At 43.8% G+C, this 20,731-nt stretch overlaps 1 protein-coding gene across 1 annotated transcript in view; it reads right to left on the bottom strand.

The window, feature by feature from the left end:
- The window catches only part of ccdc152 (coiled-coil domain containing 152), an 88,950-nt gene that overhangs the window by 58,695 nt on the left and 9,524 nt on the right, over nucleotides 1–20,731 (bottom strand). The window contains exon 2 of the mRNA XM_080189561.1: nucleotides 1,613–1,718. Coding sequence (XP_080045687.1) covers nucleotides 1,613–1,718 — 106 coding nt within the window. The remainder of the gene's footprint in view (nucleotides 1–1,612; nucleotides 1,719–20,731) is intronic.

The following is a 20,731-nucleotide window of genomic DNA, read 5'->3' as shown; positions in this document are numbered from 1 at the left end:
TCCTGAGATCACTACCTTTGAGGTCTTAGCTTTCAACTTACTTCCTAACTCTCTATATTAGGCTTTTAGAACCTTGTTCCTTTTTTTAACCTATGTCACTGGTATCAATGTGTACCATAACCAATAGCTATTCATCCTCCTCCTCCAACATGTTCTGAAGCCGCTCTGAGACATCCTTGAACCAAGCACCAACGAGACAACAAGCTATCCTGGAATCTTGTTTGCGGCCACTGAAAAACCTATTCCCCTTACAATTAAATCCCCTATAACTATTGAACTTTCACACTTCCTGTATAGTAGAGCCAACCATGGCACAACAAATTTGGTTGTTACTAATAGGCCATTCCCCCAGCAGTAGCCATCGCAATATATCTGTTCTGCAGGGAATGGCCACAGGGTTTTCTCTTACTCTACCTGGTGATCACCCATTCTCTTTCTGTCTATGGAGTCTTAGCCTGAGCTATAACCACCCCTCTATCTGTGTTATCCACGATGCTCTCTGCCTTGCAGATATTCCAGTGTCCCCAGCTGCCAGCCCAGCTTCAACACCTGGATTTCCAGGATCTGCAGCTGGAGACATTTCCTTCACACATGCTGGCCCCAGGCACTAGAAATGTTCCCAGCCTCCCACATGGAACACGAGGAGCAGACCATGGTTTTGAGTTCTCCAATCATGAATTTCTTAAAATTAAACCTTATAGCTCAATTACGCTAGGGCCCTCCTTTCCTGATCCTTGTTGCTATAGAATATACAAACCATAAACCACAAAAAGACCTTACAAACTATAAGCAATAAAAGTAGTAAATACTTACCTGATCTTACCCATTACTTACCAATCAGCTCTCTCTCTTGCAGCCTCTACTGCTGCAGCAGGGTGAGACCACTCTCTGAAGATTTAGAAAGTTAGAAAGCAAAGAAAAAATGCAAGGAACACTTCTTTCCATCGACACCAAATTTCCATTGTGCTCCAAATTGTCAATTCCTACAATTACTCTGTGTGTGACTCATTTAGAATGTGTTTTCTCCCACTGCTCATGTGTAAGCTCTTGAAAGTAGGACTTGCATTGGGAGGTGGAGTTGTCACTTACCTAGCAACTGGCAGCACTTATGGCTGTGGAACGAGCTCTTTTTAGATGCATTGGCCAACTCTTGCATTGGGGCGATGTAGATGGAGGTATACGCAACCAAGGCCATGAAATCTGGCCCATGGCAATGGAGAGTCTGCCAAAGGATATAGGGCTGCCTCGTTCCATTCAACTGACATTGATTAATCATACACTGTGATCCCCATGCTCCTTCTTGGAGCTACCCAAATTAACCCCTGAGAATCTAATCCAGATACGTCATTCAGATAATATTCAGTTATTTTCCACTCTTAACTTGTAGTTTACCTCATGATGAGAGTTATTGTACCCTGATATTCACATATTTCTGTCGTCAAAGGTGCAAAAGTCTCTGCTTATGACTCTCATATCAGCTGTTTTAGATGGTGTATTATAAATGTCACGAAAGGAATTACTCAATACCTCCAACAAATTTAAGTGATCTTAAGCAAAATTCAAAGTAAGGCTGCAAATAAAGAAGCACGAGCTCCTGCCCAACTTTAATTACCTTCTTTCATGCAGTTTTCTTTAGTCTGTGTTAGTTTGACCAAACGATTTGCTTCCTCTAACTGAATCTCCAAGAGATTGTTTCTCCCTTGAGTTTCAGCTATTTTCTAAGAGTAAAAAGAAATAGAATCAGAGAATCACACAGTGCAGAAGAGGCTCTTCAGCCCATTGAATCCACACCAACACATTAGGAACACCTGACCTTCCACCTAATCCCATCTGCCAGCACTTGGTCCAAAGCCCTGAATGTTATGACGTGCCAAGAGCTCATCTAGATTCTTTTTAAAGGATGTGGCAACCTGGTTCTACCATCCTTCCAGGCAACACATTCCAGACTGTCACCAGACTCTGTGAAAATGGTTTTTCTCACATCCCTCCTAAACCTCCTGCTCCTCATCTTGAACCTATGTCCCTTCGTGACTGACCCTTCAACTAAGGAGAACAACTACTCCTTATCCACTCTGTCCATGTTCCTCATAATTTTGTACACCTCGATCAGGTCGCCCCTCAGTCTTCTCTGCTACAATGAAAGCAACCCAAGCTTATACAGCCTCTCTTCATAATTTAAATACTCCATCGCAGGCAGTATCCTGGTGAATCTGCACCTCCTCCAGTGCAATCACATCTTTCTGATAATGTGGCAACCAGAAATCCACACAGTACTCTAGCCATGGCTTCGTATATACAACTTTGGAGTTGTATATACAACTCCAAAATGACTTCCCTGCTTTTGTAATCTATGCCTCAAATCATAAAGGCAAGTGTCCTATATGTCTTTTTCTCCACCCTACTAACATGCCTTTCCGCTTTCAGAGATCTGTGGACAAACATAACAAGGTCCCTTTATTCTATAGAACTTCCTAGTGTCCCACCATTCATTGAACACTTTCTTGTCAAACTACTCCTCTCAAAGTGTATCACCTCACACTTTTCATGGTTAAATTCCATCTTCCATTAATCGGTCCATTCCTTCTATATCTTCTTGTAGCCAAGACACTCCACCTCACTGTTAATCACCCAGCGAATCTTTGTGTTATCTGCAAACTTACTAATCCTATGCCCCCATATAGTCATCAATGTTGTTTATATGAGTGACATAGAGGGGGCCAACACAGATCCCTATGCTGTGCCACTAGACACTGACTTCCAGGCACTAAAGCAGCCTTCTGTCATCACCCTGGTGTCAAGGAGTGGTAAGGCTGATTAGTGTTTCCCTCCCTCTCTCCTCCTCTAACCAAAAAAACAGTTACTGTGAGAATATTCCTGTACTGTAATTTCCTTTGTTCTTGTATACAAGTTCCCCTCCAATTCACACATCATTCTGATTCAGAACTTATTGTTGCTCCTTCATTGCTGCTGGGTCAAAATGCTGTAATGCCCATCCTCACAGCACTGTGGATATACCTACAATATGTGATTTGGGATGGCACAGTGGCACATTGGCTAGCCCTGCTGCCTCACAGTACCAGGGACCCAGGTTTGATTCCCAGCTTGGGTCACCGTCTGTGTGGAGTTTGCACATTCTCCCCATGTTTGTGTGGGTTTCCTCCAGGTGCTCCAGTTTCCTCCCACAGTCCAAGGTGTGTGGGTTAGATGGATTGGCCATGCAAAATTGCCCCTTAGTATCAGGGGACTAGCTAGGGTAAATGTATGCGTTTATTGGGAGAGGGCCTGAGTGGGATTGTGGTCAGTGCAGATTCGATGGACCGAATGGCCTCCTTCCACACAGTATGATTCTATGATAGTCTATGATTGCAGCAATTCAAGGCAGCTCACCACCAACTTCTCAAGGGTTTGGCAACTAAAACCTGAACCAACGAGCCCACATTCCATAAAAGAATATCAAATAAAGTCTAGGGGAAATAGTTTAAAAATAAGAGGTCTCCCAATTAATATCAAGATGAGAAGAATTTTTTTCTCTCAAAGGGCCATGAATCTTTGAAACTAACTTTGCCAAAAGCCACAGAGGCAGGGTCATTGAATATTTTTAGGAACATAGGAATTAATTCAGCCCTTTGTGTCTGCTCCACCATTCAGTCAGATTATGACTGATCTCTCCCTGGTCTCAAATACACCTCTCCACTTGTTCCTCAAATCCCCTCATCCCTTTTTGATAAGAAATATATCTATATCCTTCTTGAAACCATTCAGATTCCACCGTGCTACGGGGCAGCGAGTTCCACAAATTCGCCATCCTCTGTGACAAGTAGTTCCTCCTCATCTCAGTTTTAAATCTACTGCGTCTCAACCTATCCCTGTAGCCTCTTGTTTGAGATTGCCCCATAAGAAGAAACATTTGGTCTATATTTACTTCATCATCCCTTTTAAAATTTTACGTACCTCGATCAGATCTCCTCTCATCTTTCTAAACTCCAGCGAGTACAAGCCCAAACTGTTTAATCTCTCCTCATATGTCAACTTTTCACCCTTGGAATCAATCTAGTGAACCTCCTCTCCACTGCCTCCAATACTGGAGCCAATTTGACATCCATGTTGCCAGCGACCAATTTGATTCCATGGACTGATCAGCCTGTACGTGGTATTTTTGGACAAATGTCCAAAGGCATTTGCCCAATTTAACAAATGCCTTTGGGCATTTGCCCAATGCCCAAAAGCCTTTGTGAAATACCTTTGGATGGCAGGGTGACATAGTGGTTAGCTCTGCTGCCTCACAACACCATGGACCTGGGTTCAATTCCTCACTTGGGTCACTGACTGAGTGGAGTTTGCACGTTCTCTCCATGTCTGCATGGTTTCCTCCAGGCGCTCCAGTTTCTTCCCACAGTCCAAAGATGTGGGGGTTAGGTGGGTTGGCCATACTAAATTGTCTCTTAGTGTCAGAGGACAAGCTAGGATAAATGTATAGGATTATGGGAATAGTGCCTGGGTGGGATTGCAGTCAGTGCAGATTTGATGGGCCAAATGGCCTCCTTCTGCACTTTAGGATTCTAAGATGTTCAAGTACACTACACCAACTGCATTACGTCCATCAATCCTTGCTGTTACCCCATCAAAAACTCAATCAAGTTAAATTAGTTAAATATGACTTACCTTTAACAAATCAGTGCTAGTATTAGTTTAGAATTGTTTTTTCACTGGAGTTCGGATGAATGAAGGGGGATCTCAGACTTATAAAATTCTAATAGGACTGGACAAGATAGATGCAGGGAGGATGTTCCTGATGGTGGGTGTGTCCAGAACCAGGGGTCACAGTCTGAGGATTCGGGGTAGACTATTTAGGACAGATGTGAGGAGACATTTCTTCACCCAAAGAGTGGTGTGCCTTTGGCATTCATTACCGCAGAAAATAGTTGATGCCAAAATATTGAATGTATTAAATTCTCCCTCAGTGTACCCGAACCGGCACTGGAGTGTGGCGACTAGGTGATTTTCACAGTTTCATTGCAGAGTTAACGTAAGCGTACTTGTGACACTATTAAATAAACTTTAAAACTTTAAAACTTTAAACAGAACTGGATACAATACTCCAGCTGTGGTCTCGTCAACACCCTATACAATTGCGACACTTCTCTATTTAATATTCCAGTCCCTTTGCAATAAATGCCAACATTCCATTTGCCTTTTTTATTATGTGCTGCACCCACATACCAACTTTCTGCGATTCATGAACACAGACACCAAGATCCCTCTGCCCGGACGCATTTTGAATCTGCTTTCTATTTAGGTAATAACTTGCCTTTCTATTCTTTTCAGCCAAAATAGACAACCTCACACTTATCCACATTAAACTCCAACTGCCAAATTTGGAATTCTCCTAGCCTATGTCTATATGTCTGTAAAATCTTCATATCCTCTTCACTGACTGCTTTCCCACCTATTTTAGTTACATCTGCAAATTTTGCTATGTTACACTCTGTCTCTGCTTCCAGATCATTTATGTAGATTACAAACGGTTGAGAACAAAGAACAACACAGCGGCCCTCCAAGCCTGTGCCACTCATTGGTCCAACTAGACCATTTTTCTGTGTCCCTCCATTCCCAGTCTGCTCATGTGACTATCCAGATAAGTCTTAAATGATCCCAGTGTGAAAACCTCCACCACCCTGCTTGGCAGCGCATTCCAGGCCTCCGCCACCCTCTGTGTAAAACTCTGACATCGGAGTTATACCTCACCCCCCTCACCTTGAACCTGTGACCCCTCATGTTTGTCACCTCCGACCTGGGAAAAAGCTTCCCACTGTTCACCCTATCCATACCCCTCATAATTTTATACACCTCTATTAGGTCTCCCCTCATTCTCCGTCTTTCCAGGGAGAATAACCCCAGTTTACCCAATCTCTCCTCATAACTAAGACAAGGTCTGAGGTCTGAGGACTGACCCCTGCAGCACTCCACTGGTTACATTTTGCCAGCTAGAGGAGGACCTATTTATCCTGACCCTCTGCTTTCTATCAGTCAGCCAATCCTCAATCCAACTGAGTATTCTAGCCCCAGTCCCCTGCGACCTCACCTTCTGAATCAGTCTTTTATGGGGCTCCTTGTCAAACACCTTCCAGAAGTCTAGATAGACCACATCTACAGGTTCCCCTCTATTCATCTTGCTGGTTATGTTCTCAAGTTTGTCAAGCATGACATTCCCTTCATAAAACCGTGCTGACAATGGTGGATTGAGCTTCGTCTTTCCAAATACTCAGTCATCTCCTCCTTAATGATTAACTCCAGCAACTACCCCACCAGAGATCAAGCTCACAAGCCTAGTTTCCTACTTGTTGCCTCTCTTCCTTTTTGAATAGGAGCCTCATATTAGTGTGTTTCCAAACCATTGGAGCCCTACCAGAATTCTGAAATATTACAACGAATGCATCCGCTATCTCTGCTGCCACCTTGGGGTATAGGCCATCAGGTCCTGGAGACTTATCTGCCTTTAATCCCATTAGTTGATTCAATATCTTCTCATTAGTTCCTCTGCATTAACTATAGTTTTTGGAAAATCTTCATCATTCTCTACCATGAAGACAGAGGCAAAATATTGGTTTAGTGCCTTTGCCATCTCTGTATTCCCCATTAATACCTCACCAGTATTGTCCTCTAAAGAGCTAATACTTACTTTAGCTATTCTCTTCCTTCTCATATTCTTAAAGAAGCTTTTGGTTTCTGTGTTTATGTTTTCTGCCAGCTTCCTTTCGTAGTTCATCTTAACTTTTTTGATTCTCTTTTTAGTAGCCTTTTACTAAACCTTAAAGGTCTCCCAATCCTTCAGCTTGCCATTATCTTTTGCAATTTGGTATGCCCTAGTCTTTTTGTGTTTATATCCTTTTTGATTTCCTTGTCTACCCATGCAACATTTTTCTTCCTTTTATAATCCTCTTTGTCTCAGGAATATACTATAATTGGGGGGTATTCAATATCACGCTGAACATCCATCATTGTTCTTCAACTGTCCTACCCTCCATTATTTGTGCTCAGTTTACTTGGGCCAACTCTTTCCTTAGGCTTGAATAATTACTTCTGCCCAAAGCTGAAACTCTAGTTTGGCAGCTGTCTTCTCTCGCTCAATCTGAATCTGAAGTTCTAATATGCTGTGATCATTCTTCCCAAGAGGATCTTTAACAACAAGACCATTCATCAACCCTTCTTTGTTACATTTCAGGTTATTTATTAGTGTCACATGTAGACTTACAGGTGACACTAATAAATGTGACAGGGGACCTGATAGAAGTGTACAAGATGATGAGAGGTATTGATCAGGTGGACTCTCAGAGGCTTTTCCCCAGGGCTGAAATGGCTGCCACAAGAGGATACAGGTTTAAGGTGCTGGGGAGTAGGTACAGAGGGGATGTCAGGGGTAAGCTTTTCACTCAGGGTGGTGGGTGCGTGGAATCAGCTGATTCCACGCACCCACCACCTGAGGGTCTTTTAAGAGACTTCTGGATGAGTACATGGGACTTAATATGATTGAGGGTTATAGGCAAGCCTAGTAGGTAAAGATAAGATCGGCAGAACTTGTGGGCCAAAGGACCTGTTTGTGCTGTAGTTTTTTTCTATGATTCTACTTTAACACTGCAATGAAGTTACTGCGAAAATCTCCTAATCACCACACTCTGGTGTCTGTTCGGATTCCGCTGAGGGCAAATTTTTTTCTGATTGTGGGAGGAAACCGGAGTACCTGGAGGAAACCCATGCAGAATGTGCAAACTCCACACATTGATCCAAGCCGGGAATCGAATACGGATCCCTGGCACTGTGAGGCAGCAGTGCTAACCATACGCCACTGTGCCACTCAAAATGCTAAGAATATTTAACATTAAATTTAAAATAGTCTGCTCCCTGGTTGGTTCCATAACATACTGCTGTAAGAAACAATCCATTGTAAACTCTTTGAAATCTCCCCTGCAGTTACCAATTTGATTGATCCAGTCAATATGCATGTTAAAATCACCCATGGTTACCAATTTTGAGTCAGAGACAGATGGATTTTGCGCTCAAAAAAGGAATCAAAGTTATTGGGGGTAGGCAAATTGACGCACAATAAGATCAGCCATGAAATTACTGAATTGTGGAGCAGGCTGAAGGTGTCCAATCGGCTCATTTGTATGTTCGTCCTTTGCTTCTGCTTGTGTTTTGCTAGCCAGTAATTGCCCAATACAGTATACCCACTGGAACAGCTGGCAAGCCTTAGCAGCTTTCAGAAAGTATGTCTTGCCCCACACAAAGCCACTTATCTTTAACTGATTGCTTCTCTCCAGTTGTAACCACAAATGCAAAGTTAAGAAAGCTCACCAATGCCTCTACTTTCAAAGAACAAAGAAAATTACAGCATAGGAGCAGGCCCTTTGGCCCCCTCCATGCCAGCAACAACCATGCTGTCTGATTTAACTAAAACCCTCTACCCTCCCAGGGACCAAATCCCTCCATTCCCATCCTATTCATGTAATTGGTCAAGATGCCCTTAAAAATCACTACCATATCCGCTTCCGCTATCTCTCCCGGCAACAGGTTCCAGGCACCCACTACTCTCTGTGTAAAGAAGTTGCCTCATACATCTCCTTTAAACCTAGTCCCCTGCACCTTAAACCTATGCCCCATAGTAATTGACTCTTTCACACTGGGAAAATTCTGATAATCTATTCTGTCCACGCCTCTCATAATCTTGTAGACTTCTATCACGTTGCCCCTCAACCTCCGTCATTCCAGTGAGAACAAGCCAAGTTTCTCCAATAAGTGAAAGAATAGGGCCTATTAAGTGTGACGGTGGGAAAGTTTGTATGAACCGGAAGAAATAGCAGAGGTACTTAATGAATACCTTACTTCAGTATTCACTATAGAAAAGGATCTTGGTGATTGTAGTGCAGACTTGCAGCGGACTGAAAAGCTTGAGCATGTAGATATTAAGAAAGAGGATGTGTTGGAACTTTTGAAAAGCATCAAATTAGATAAGTTGCCGGGACCAGATGGGATGTATCCCAGGCTACTGTGGGAGGTGAGGGAGCAAATTGTTGAGTCTCTGGCGACGATCTTTGCATCATCAATGGAGACGGGAGAAATTCTCAAGGATTGTGGATGTTGTTCCTTTATTCAAGAAAGGGATTAGAGATAGCACTGGAAATTGTAGACCAGTGAGTCTAACCTCAGTGGTTGGTAAGCTGATGGAGAAGATCCTGAGAGGCAGGAGTTATGAATATTTAGAGAGGCATAATATGATTAAGAATAGTCAGCATGGCTTTGTCAAAGGCAGATCATACCTTACGAGCCTGATTGAATTTTTTGAAGATGTGACATTGATGAAGGAAGAGCAATAGATGCAGTATATATGGACTTCAACAAGGTGTTTGAGAAGGTGCCCCATGCAAGGCTTACTGAGAAAGTGAGGGAGCATGGGATCCAAGGGGACATTGCTTTGTGGATCCAGAACTGGCTTGTTCACAGAAGGCAAAGAGTGGTTATAGATGGGTTACATTTTGCATGGAGGTCCGTCACCAGTGGAGTGCCCCAGGGGTCTGTTCTGGGATCCTTACTCTTTGTGATTTTTATAAATGACCTGGATGAGGAAGTGGAGGGATGGGTTGGTAAGTTTGCTGATGACACAAAGGTTCGAGGTGTTGTGGATAGTGTGGAGGGATGTCAGAAGTTGCAGCGAGACATTGATAGGGTGCGAGACTGGGCGGAGAAGTGGCAGATGGAGTTCAACCCCGATAAGTGTGAAGTGGTTCATTTTGGCAGGTCAAATAGGATGGCAGAATATAATACTAATGGTCGGACTCTTGGCAGTGTGAATGATCAGAAGGATCTTGGGGTCGTAGTTCATAGGACGCTCAAAGCAGCTACGCAGGTTGAGGGAGCTCGGCCTTTTCTCCTTGGAGAGATGAAGGACGAGGGGTGACCTGATAGAGATGTATAAGATGTTGAGAGGTATTGATCGAGTGGATATTCAGAGGCTTTTTCCCAGGGCTGAAATGGTTGCCACAAGAGGACACAGGTTTAAGGTGCTGGGCAGTAGGTACAGGGAAGATGTCAGGGATAAGTTTTTCACTCAGCTGCCAGCAACGGTGGTGGAAACGGATTTGATAGGGTCTTTTATGAGACTTTTAGATAAGTACATGGAACTTAGTAAGATAGAGGGTTATAGGTAAGCCTAGTAATCTCTAAGGTAGGGATATGTTTGGCACAATTTTGTGGGCCGAAGGGCCTGTATTGTGCTGTAGTTTTTCTATGTTTCTAAGATTATGAGAGGCATAGACAGAGTGGATAGTCAGAAGCTTTTTCCCAGGGTGGAAGAATCAATTACTGGGGGGCGCAGGTTTAAGGTGCGAGGGGCAAGTTGTAAAGGAGATATACAAAGCAGATTTTTTACAGAGAGTAGTGGGTGCCTGGAACTCATTGCCGGGGGAGGTAGTGGATAAAGATATAGTAGTGACTTTTAAGGGATGTCTTGGCAAGTACATGAGTAGGATGGGAATAGAGGATCAAGTTCGTGAGACACGACCTCCCCTTCACAAAACCATGTTGCCTCTCGCTAATATGTCCACTTATTTCCAAGTGGGAATAAATCCTGTCTTGAAGAATCCTCTCCAATAATTTCTCTACCAGCCTTACATCAGAAGACTACAGAAATTTGACGTGTCAGCTGCAACTCTCACCAACTTTTACAGATGCACCATTTCAAGCATTCTCTGGTTCTACCACCGATTGGTATGGCTCTTTTTCTGCCCAAGACTGCAAGAAACTACAAAGAGTCATGAATGAAGCCCAAGTGCATCACGCAAACCAGCCTCCCATCCATTGACTCTGCCTACACTTCCCGCTGCCTTGGAAAAGCAGCCAGCATAACTAAGGGTCCCATGAGCCACGACATACTATCTTCCACCTTCTTCCATCGGGAAAACAATACAAAAATCTGAAGTCCTGTATCAACTGACTCAGGAACAGCTTATTCCCTGCTGTCAACTGTTATTTGAATGGACCTACCTCACATTAAGTTGGTCTTTCTCTACACCCTAGCTATGACTGTAACACTACATTCTGCACTTTTTCTTTTCCTTCTCAATGAACAGTATGCTTTGTCTGTATAGCACACAAAAAACAATACTTTTCACTGTATACTAATATATGCAACAATAATAAATCAAATTTAAAAAAAAATCAAAATCAGCATCCACTTAAGAGCAAATAATATGTGTAATTTTGTGGTTTGCTTTGGCAGATTGCCACATGCCACATTCTGGGCTGGATGTTTAACATATGTATATAACAGGAAAAAGAATACTGCAATTTGACTACCATCTTCAAGAGATGCTTCAACACTTCAATTACCTATCTTGGGAATCATGTTTTCTGACCTTTTGAACATACAGTTATTTATGATCCAAGTCAGAATGAATTCAATTCTCCAGTCAGGTAGCTGAGTATGTTGTTTACATATTGACAACTAATCTTCAGAACTGCTTGTTATATTTTAGTCATAATATAAAATTGGTGCATGAATTTTTATAGATTCAAATCAAAAAGTAGATTATAGAAGATTGGATTGAATTAGTTTCCACTGTTTTCCCAGAAGTCTGACACAGTGGACAAAAAAATTACCCAACTACGCAGAAAAGTATATATCACCGTGACATATTTATCAGAAATATTGGACTGCTAGTTCTTTGTAACATAGCGGGAATTGATGATATTGCTTTATTCCGTCACGAAATATAATTTAATTCTGGCCCAGACATTTCCATTTTTTTATTTTAATGTTTTGTGATAAACTGTATGCCTGGAAATTACTTTGAGGAAACTTAGAATTGTAATAATTAAAGTGCAAGTTAATACAAGGTCAGCAACGGTAAATATTATGGCTAAGAGTACTAGGGCTAAGAATTAATTGTGGAGTGCTGTCTGTGGCTTTCTGGGTCTAGCCTATACACACAGCCACTTCCTATGCACTCCGCTGTGTGTAGCTGCAAGAAGGGCAAACACAGATACATCTCCTGGGTGTCGATACAGCTGATAGAAACATAAAAACTAGAAGCAGGAGTAGACCCTTTGAGCCTGCTCCGCCATTCATCTTGATCATGGAATTCAATATCCTGATCCCCCCTTCCTCCAATATCTCTTGATCTCTTTAACCCCAAGAGCTATATCTAATTTCTTCTTGGAATCAGACAACATTTTAGTGTCAACTACATTCTGTGGTAGGGGGATATCCCTGTTCATTCATGGTTTCCAGTTGGGAACACTTTCCATCAGGCCACCCCTCAGTCTTCTCTGCTTTAACGTAAACGGCCCAAGCCTGTTCAGCCTCACTTTATAATTTAAATGTTCCATCCCAGGTAGCATCCCAGTGAATCTCCTCTGCATCCCCTCCAGTGCAATCACATCCTTCCTTGCTACAGAGGGAGTACAGTACAGCAAAGGTTTATCAGGTTGATTTCTGTGATGGCAGATCTGTCATATGAGGAGAGGCTAAATCGGTTAGGATTATATTCACTGGAGGTTAGTAGAGTAAAAGGGTTCTCATAGAAACTTATAAAATTCTGACAGGCTTAGACCAGGTAGATTCAGAAAGAATGTTCCCAATTTTGGGGGAGACCAAAACTAGGGGTCACAGTTTGAGGATAAGGGGAACTGAGGTGAGGAGAAATTTCTTCACCCAGAGGGTGATGACTGTGTGGAATTCCACTGCTTGTTGAAGTCCAGGTCTAAGATGTTCGAGTCAAGTGACTCCAACTTATACAAGAAAGCCAGATATGATCTAAGGAGATACATCCATCTAGATGCCAAAAGACAATACCAAACCAAGTTTCCAAGTTGGTAAAACTGTCTGTTAGTCCAGCCAAGCACATCTACTACCCTTAAGTTTCAGTACAGAAATTGATCATAATTACTTCCATCCTGGTAGCTTCTACCACTGTGAAGGACTAAATCAGCAATAGCAGCATCAATGCTCCTAACTTTCCTGTCACGTCACACCAACCTTACTCACTCCTTTATTATCAGTGGGTTAAAAATGGGAAGGCAATGGCTTAGTGGTATTATCATTCGATAATTAATCCAGAAACTCAGCTAATGTTCTGGGGACATCTCACCATGGCAGATGGTGGAATTGAATTCATAGAAAAAAGTCTGGAATTAAGAACCTAGTGATGACATAAGAACATAAGAACATAAGAAATAGGAGCAGGAGTAGGCCATCTAGCCCTTCGAGCCTGCCCCGCCATTCAATAAGATCATGGCTGATCCGTCGTGGCTCAGTTCCACATTCCCGCCCTCTCCCCATAACCCTTAATCCCCTCTCTTATCAAAAACCCATCAACCCGCGTCTTAAAAATATTTAGCGAGGTAGCCTCCACCACTTCAACGGACAGAGAATTCCAGAGATTCACCACTCTTTGAGTGAAGAAGTTCCTCCTCAACTCCGTTCTAAACCGCCCCCCCTTTATCTTGAGGCTGTGCCCCCTAGTCCTATTATCCTTTCTGAGCGGGAAGAGTCTCTCCACCTCTATCCTATCCATCCCATTCATCATCTTATACGTCTCAATGAGATCTCCCCTCATTCTTCTAAACTCTAACGAGTACAAGCCTAGTTTATTCAGCCTCTCCTCATAGCTCATGAAACCATTGTCAATTGTTGGAAAAACCCATCTGGTTCATCAATGTCCTTTAGGGAAGGAAACCTGCCATCTTTACCTGGTCTGGTCTACATGTGACAGAATATGGCGCTCGACTCATCGATTGACAGTTTCGATGTACTACAGCAAAAAACCGCATCGACCTTCTTAGAAGGCAAACACGGGACAAGAACTTTGTTATCCAGTACTTCCCCAGAGTGGAAAATATACTACATCTTCTTTGGAGCCTTTAATATATCATCGATAGTTATAAATATCTCGTGAAGGTCATCCTCCACACCTCCACTACTTGCCTTCAAACAACTACCCAACTTCAAACAGACCATTGTTCACAGCAAACTACCCAGCCTTCCGGAAAACAGCGACCACAACCCTGCAACCTCTCAGGATATACCAGATCATCGACATGGATGTCACCATCAGACTCACCATGTACTCTCCAGAATCAGTACCTGTATTCTCCATGTTGATAAGGGAGACGATGGCCTAGTGGTATTATTGCTAGACTATTAATCCAGAAACTCAGCTACTGTTTTGGGGACCTGGATTCCAATCCCATCATGGCAGATGGTGCAATTTGAATTCAATAAAAAAAATCTGGAATTAAGAATTTACTGGTGACTCTGAAACCATTGTCGATTGTCGAAAAAACCCATCTGGTTTACTAATGTCCTTTAGGGAAAGAAATCTGCCATTCTTACCTGGTCTGGCCTACATGCGACTCCAGAGCCACAGCATTGTGGTTGACTCTCAACTGCTCTTGGGCAACTAGGGATGGGCAATAAATGCTGGCCAACCAGTGATGTCCACATCCCACTAATGAATTTTTTAAGAAAATCACACATGAGAACACCACCTGCCAAGTACTCCGTACATACTCATGCAACTCAGATAACATTGTCTACCTCATATGCTGCAGGAAAGAATGTCCCTCTTTGGATTATCTACATACTGTTTCAAGAAGCCCTCCTGGATGCACCTTACAAATTCTGCCTCTAGCACTAATTAAGTCCCAGTCAATACAGGGGAAGTTAAAATTGCCCACTTCAACAATCCTGTTACTTTCACACCTTGCCAAAATCTGTCTACACATTTGTTCCTCTATTTCCCGCTGGCTGTTTGGAGGGCTGTAGTAAACCCCCAATGTTGTGACTACGCCTTTCCTATTCCTGAGCTTTACCCATATTGCCTCGCTGTATAAGTCCTCTGAGGTGTCCTCTCGCAATGCAGCTGTGATATTCTCATTAGCCAGTAGTGCAACTCCTCCATCCCTTTCACATCTCCCTCTATGCCGCCTAAAACATTGGTATCCTGGAACTTTAAACTGCCAATCCCGTCCTTGTCTATGGCAACAACATCATAGTTCCAAGTACTAATCTGAATTCTAAATTCATCTGCCTTACCTATTACATGTCTGACAGTGAAACAAATGCACTTCAGTCCACCAGACCCTCTTTGATCAGCAACCACACCCTGCCTGCTTTTTCTCTGAGGCTTACTAGCCCTACTCTATTTCTCCTTCACTTAATTCACCTTTGCTTTTGTTCCCCCACCCCGCCAAACTAGTTTAAATCCTCCTGTATGACACTAGCAAACCTCCCAGCCAGAATATTCATGCTCCTCCAGTTTAGATGCAACCCATCATTCTTATACAGGTCCCACCTATCCCAGAAGAGATCCCAATGGTCCAAGTATCTGAAACCCTCCCTCCTACACTAGCTGTTTAGCCATGTGTTGAGCTGTACTATCTTCTTATTTCTAGCCTCACTGGCACTGTAATCCTGAGATTACAACCCTAGAGGGGTTTTTAAACTTTCTACGTAACTCGCTAAACTACTACAGCTGCAGGGTCTCGTCACTCTTCCTGCCAACGTGGTTAGCATTAATGTATACCACGAGCTCTGGCTGTTCACCCTCTACCTTCAGAATGCTTTCTGCCCATTCAGAGACATCTGGACCCTGGCACCAGGGAAACAACATGGTACCCTGTAGTCTCATGCCATCCTGTTGTCCCTCTCTGCTTAACAACAGAGCCAGACATGGTGCCATTGCTCTGGCTGCTGCTGCTGCTGTTATCCACTGATAGGCCATACGCACCCCCCCCCCTCCACCCCCCTCAATAGTTTCCAAAACAGTATACTTACTAGAGAGGGCGACGACCACAAGGGATTCCTACACTGACCATCTGCCCCTTCTATCAGTCATCCATCTATCTGCCTGCATCTTGGGGTCACCACATCTCTAAAACTCCTATCTATGATGCTTTCCACTTTCTTCATGCTCCTAAGTGCATCCAACTGCTGTTCCAACCTATCCATGCGGTCTGTGAGGAACTGCAATTTTGTTTTATACATTCGTAGGACATGTGCGTCGCCAGTATTTATTGCCCATCCCTTGTTGCTCTTGAGAAGGTGGTGGTGAGCTGCCTTCTTGAGTCACTGCAGTTCATGTTCTGTGGGTTGACCCACAATGATGTGGATATGCCGGCGTTGGACTGGGGTAAACAGTCACTGACGAAGGGACTAACCCGAAAGCTTGTGCGTTTATTATCAAATAAATCGGTTGGACTAAAACCTGGTGTTGTCAGACTTTTTACTGTGTTGACCCACATTGCCATCAGGGAGGGAATTCCAGGGTTTTGACCCAGTGACTGTGAAGGAATGGCGATAGATTTCCAAGTCAGGATGATGAGTGGCTTAGAGGTGAACTTGCAGAAGGTGTTCCCATTTATCTACTGCCCTTGTCCTAGATGGAAGAAGTTGTGGGTTTGGAAGGACCTTTGGTGAATTGGGTACACTTCCTGCTGATGTTGTTGTTCAAGACGCTGAAAGCGTCACGAATCTCCCACATCTCACAAGGCATGGGTCAGTGCCAAGGGGGCAGCACCAGATGAGGCAGGGCCTAATGAAGGATGGGGCCTGATGGGGGCGGGGCCTGATGGGGTGATCTGAGGGGGTGGGTCTAACTGCCATTCTGCAGTCAGGATTGATGAGGGAGTAACGAGGCCAGTGATTGGGGCTGGTCATTAGGGTGCAGGGTGGGGTGGGGGGGGGATCAGCCTGCATGGTGTGGGAGGGTGGTTTGGGACTGCTGCTGACAGGGATGAGGGAGTGTGCTGATGATCAGGCCGGGCAGGGTTGTCGGGGCTGGCTCAGGCATGTTCGGGGGCCAGCAATTGGCTATGGTGGGGTGAGAAGGCTAGCATTGCGGGGGTCATAGGGCTGGCCAGCGATTGGGAGGCTGACAAATGGGCCACTGCACATGTGCCAATCTTGGTGCTCACAGATTATCGCACGTGCAATAGCTGCTCAGCGCTATGCTGCCGCCCTCTGGGAATAGGCCTCACCCACAGATTTCCAATATGATTTACGCTAGTGCACTCTGCAGTGCACAGAGTGTGGGAGATTCTTCTCTGAATCACCGCTGTAAAGACCAGCATGAATTACTCCAGTTTTCATGCTAATGCGACACAAAAATCTTTTTGGGGATAATTGCCCCGTTGTTTCTAAGTTTGTTCCACAACCAGAGGAATGAGCTCCTCTCAGGCTTACAACCAATGTAGGCTTCCACTTTCTATTGTTTTCATGAAGTCAATGCCAAGATAAATAGCAGAATGAAACTCCTGCACATTCCACAGCATAGTTGAAAATTGGATAAAAACAAAGTCATTACTCAGGATCAGTGGTGAACACTCAACTTAAAAGATTTTAAAAATGAGCAACCAAAACCTTTGGAACTTGTTATGAACAGTCCCTGGACGAGGCTTCCCAATTTGTTCAGACTTTGGACAAGATGCTCCCAGGTGAGGAGGGATGAATTAATTCCTCTTATTTATTCAACCTCCTCGGTTGGTATCAACCAAGTTAACAGTAACTTAATTGCAGTGTTAATGTAAGCCTTACTTGTGATGAATAACTAAACATTAAACATTTTACTTTAAAAAATTGATGGATGGAGTCATCAACAGTGCTACCAAGCACTAATTCAGCAATAGCCTGCTCTGTGATGTTCAGTTTGGATTCTGCCAGGGTCATTCAGTTCCTGACCTCATTATAGTCTTGGTTCAAACAAGGACAAAACAGCTGAATGCCAGAGATGAAGTGAGCTCTGACGAAGAGTCATCCAGACTTGAAATGTTGGCTCTAGTCTCTCCCTACAAATGTCAGGCCTGCTGAAATTTTCCAGCATTTTCTGTTTTTGTTTCAGATTCCGAAGTATTTTGCTTATAAATTATATGAGGTAACAGTTTCTGTCCTTGACATCATGGTAGTGTTCAACTGAGTGTGGCATTAAGGAACCGCAGCAAAATTGGAATCAATGGGAATCAGGGGGGTCATATCTGGCACAAAGGAAGATGGTTGTGGTGACTGGAGGTCAATCATCTCAACTCCAGGATATCACTGCAGGAGTTCCTTAGGATAGTGTCCTAACTCAACCATCTTCAGCTGTTTCATCAACGACTTTCCTTCCATTATAAGGTCAAAAGTGGGGATATTGGCTGATGATTACATCTTGTTCAGTTTCATTCAAAGCTCCTCAGATACTGAAGCAGTCTCTTTCCAAATGCAGCAAGACCTGGACAATATCCAGGCTTGGGCTGACAGATGGCAAGTAACATTCACACCACACAAGGGCCAAGCAATGACCATCTCCAACAAGAGAGGAACTAACTATCACCCCTGGTCATTCAATTACTTTACCATTGCTGAATCCTCCACTATCAACATCCTCAGGGTCACCATTGACCAGAAACTGAAATGGACTAGCTATATAAACATTATGGCTACTCAAGCAAGTCAAAGACTAGGAATACTGTAGCGTATAACTCACCCTCTGACTCCCCAAAGCCTGTCCACTGTCTACAAGGCGCAAATCAGGGGTGAAATGGAATACACTCTACTTGCCTGGGTGAATGCAGCTCCAGTAACACTCAAGAAGCTCAACGCCATCCAGGACAAAGCAGGCCATTTTTTTGTTACCATTTCCACAAACATTCACTCCCCTCACCATCGATAAATAGTGGCAGCCAAGTACACCAGCTGTCACTAGCAGTTGGTTTGAAGATTCCTGGTTATGCAGGGTTCTGCAGTGACAGTGAACAATCAGAAATATATTTTCAAGTCAGGATGATGAGTCACTTGCAGGCAAAAACCAATGTGCTGGTGTTCTCATGAACCTGCTGACTTTGCTTTCTAGATGGTCATGGATTTGGAATGTGCTGCTTAAGAAGCCTGGATGAGTTCCTGCTCTTATCTTGTAGATATGATGTGGACGTGCTGGCGTTGGACTGGGGTGGGCACTGTAAGAAGTCTCACAACACCAGGCCAAAGGCCAACAGGTTTATTTGGTATTGTGCAGCTCCTTGATCAGGTGAATGGAGAGTTGGGTTCACAAACAGGGTATATATAGACAAAGACTCAATTGCAAGATAATGGTTGGAATGTATGTCTTAACAGGTAATCATTTTTTACAGGTACAGATAATGCAAGTGGAGAGAGGAATAATCATAAGTTAAAGAGGTGTGAATTGTCTCAAATCAGGACAGTTAGTAGGATTTTGCAAGCCCAGGCCAAATAGTGGGGGTTATATATAGTGTGACATGAACACAAGATCCCAGTTAAGGCCATCCTCATGAGTGTGGAATTTGGCTATCAGTTTCTGCTCGGTGATTTTGCGTTGTCGTGTGCCTTGAAGGTCACCTTGGAGAATGCTTACCCAAAGATTGGAGGCTGAATGTTCTTGACTGCTGAAGTGTTTCCCGACATGAAGGGAACACTCCTGCCTGGTGATTGTCAAGCAGCATCCATTCATCCGTTGCTGTAGCATCTGCATGGTCTCGTCGATGTACCATGCCTTGGGACGTCCTTTCCTGCAGTGTATGAAATAGACAACATTGGCCGAGTCGCATGAGTATGTACCGTGTATTTGGTGGATGGTGTTCTCACGTGTGAAGACTTTGGAGAGGGTACAGAAAAGATTTACCAGGATGTTGCCTGGCACGGAGGGCATTAGCTATGAGAAACTTGGTTTGTTCTCACTGGAACGACGGAGGTTGAGGAGCGACCTGATAGAAGACTACAAGATTACGAGGGGCATGGGCAGACTAGATAGTCAGAAGCTTTTCCCAGAGTGGAGGAGTCAATTACTAAGGGATATAGGTTTAAAACAGGGGATGTGAGGTTTAAAGGAGATGTACGAGTTAAGATTTTTACACAGGGGGTGGTCGTGCCTGGAACCCGCTGCCGGGAAAGGTAGTAGAAGCAGATACAATAGTGATTTTTAAGGGGTGTCTTGACAAATACATGAATAGGATGGGAATAGACAGAAATGGTCCCCAGAAGGGTAGGGGGCTTTAGTACAGTTAGGCAGTGTGGTTGGTGCAGGCTTGGAGTGCCAAAGGGCCTGTTCCTGTGCTGTAATTTTCTTTGTGTGATGATGGCATCTGTGTTGATGATCGGCATGTTTCATGTGGCAGGGTTGTGTGGTGTCATGGTCACTGTTCTCCTAAAGACTGGGTAGTTTGCTATGAACAATGGTCTGTTTGAAGTTGTGCGGTTGTTTGAAGGCAAGCAGTGGGGGTGTGAGGATGCCTTGGCAAGATGTTTGTCTTCATTGATGACATGTTGAAGGCTCCAAAGAAGATGTCATAGCTTCTCCGGGGAAGTACGGACAACGAAGGGTGCTCTGTTGGCCATGTGTGGTATTTGTCTTCTGAGGACAGTGCAGTTTTTCGCTGTGGCGTGTTGGAACTGTCAATCAATGAGTCGAGCACCAAATTCTGTTCTTACGAGAACGTGTTTCAGTGTCTGTAGGTGTTTGTTGCGTTCCTCCTCATCTGAACAAATCCTGTGTATACAGAGGGCTTGCCATAGGGGATGGCTTCTTTAATGTGTTTAGGGTGGAGCCTGGAGAAGTGAAGCATCATGAGGTGTCCAGATCACCAACAACCTGTCTTGGTCCCTCCATGTGAACACTATAGTTAAGAAAGCCCACTAACGCCCCTACTTTTTCAGAAGACTAAGGAAAAATTTGGCATGTCAGCTATG

This window comes from Carcharhinus amblyrhynchos, chromosome 5 (assembly GCF_965287045.1).
Source record: "Carcharhinus amblyrhynchos chromosome 5, sCarAmb.v2.hapA, whole genome shotgun sequence".
Taxonomy (NCBI): domain Eukaryota; kingdom Metazoa; phylum Chordata; class Chondrichthyes; order Carcharhiniformes; family Carcharhinidae; genus Carcharhinus; species Carcharhinus amblyrhynchos.
This window is presented reverse-complemented; position numbering and strand designations above follow the sequence as displayed.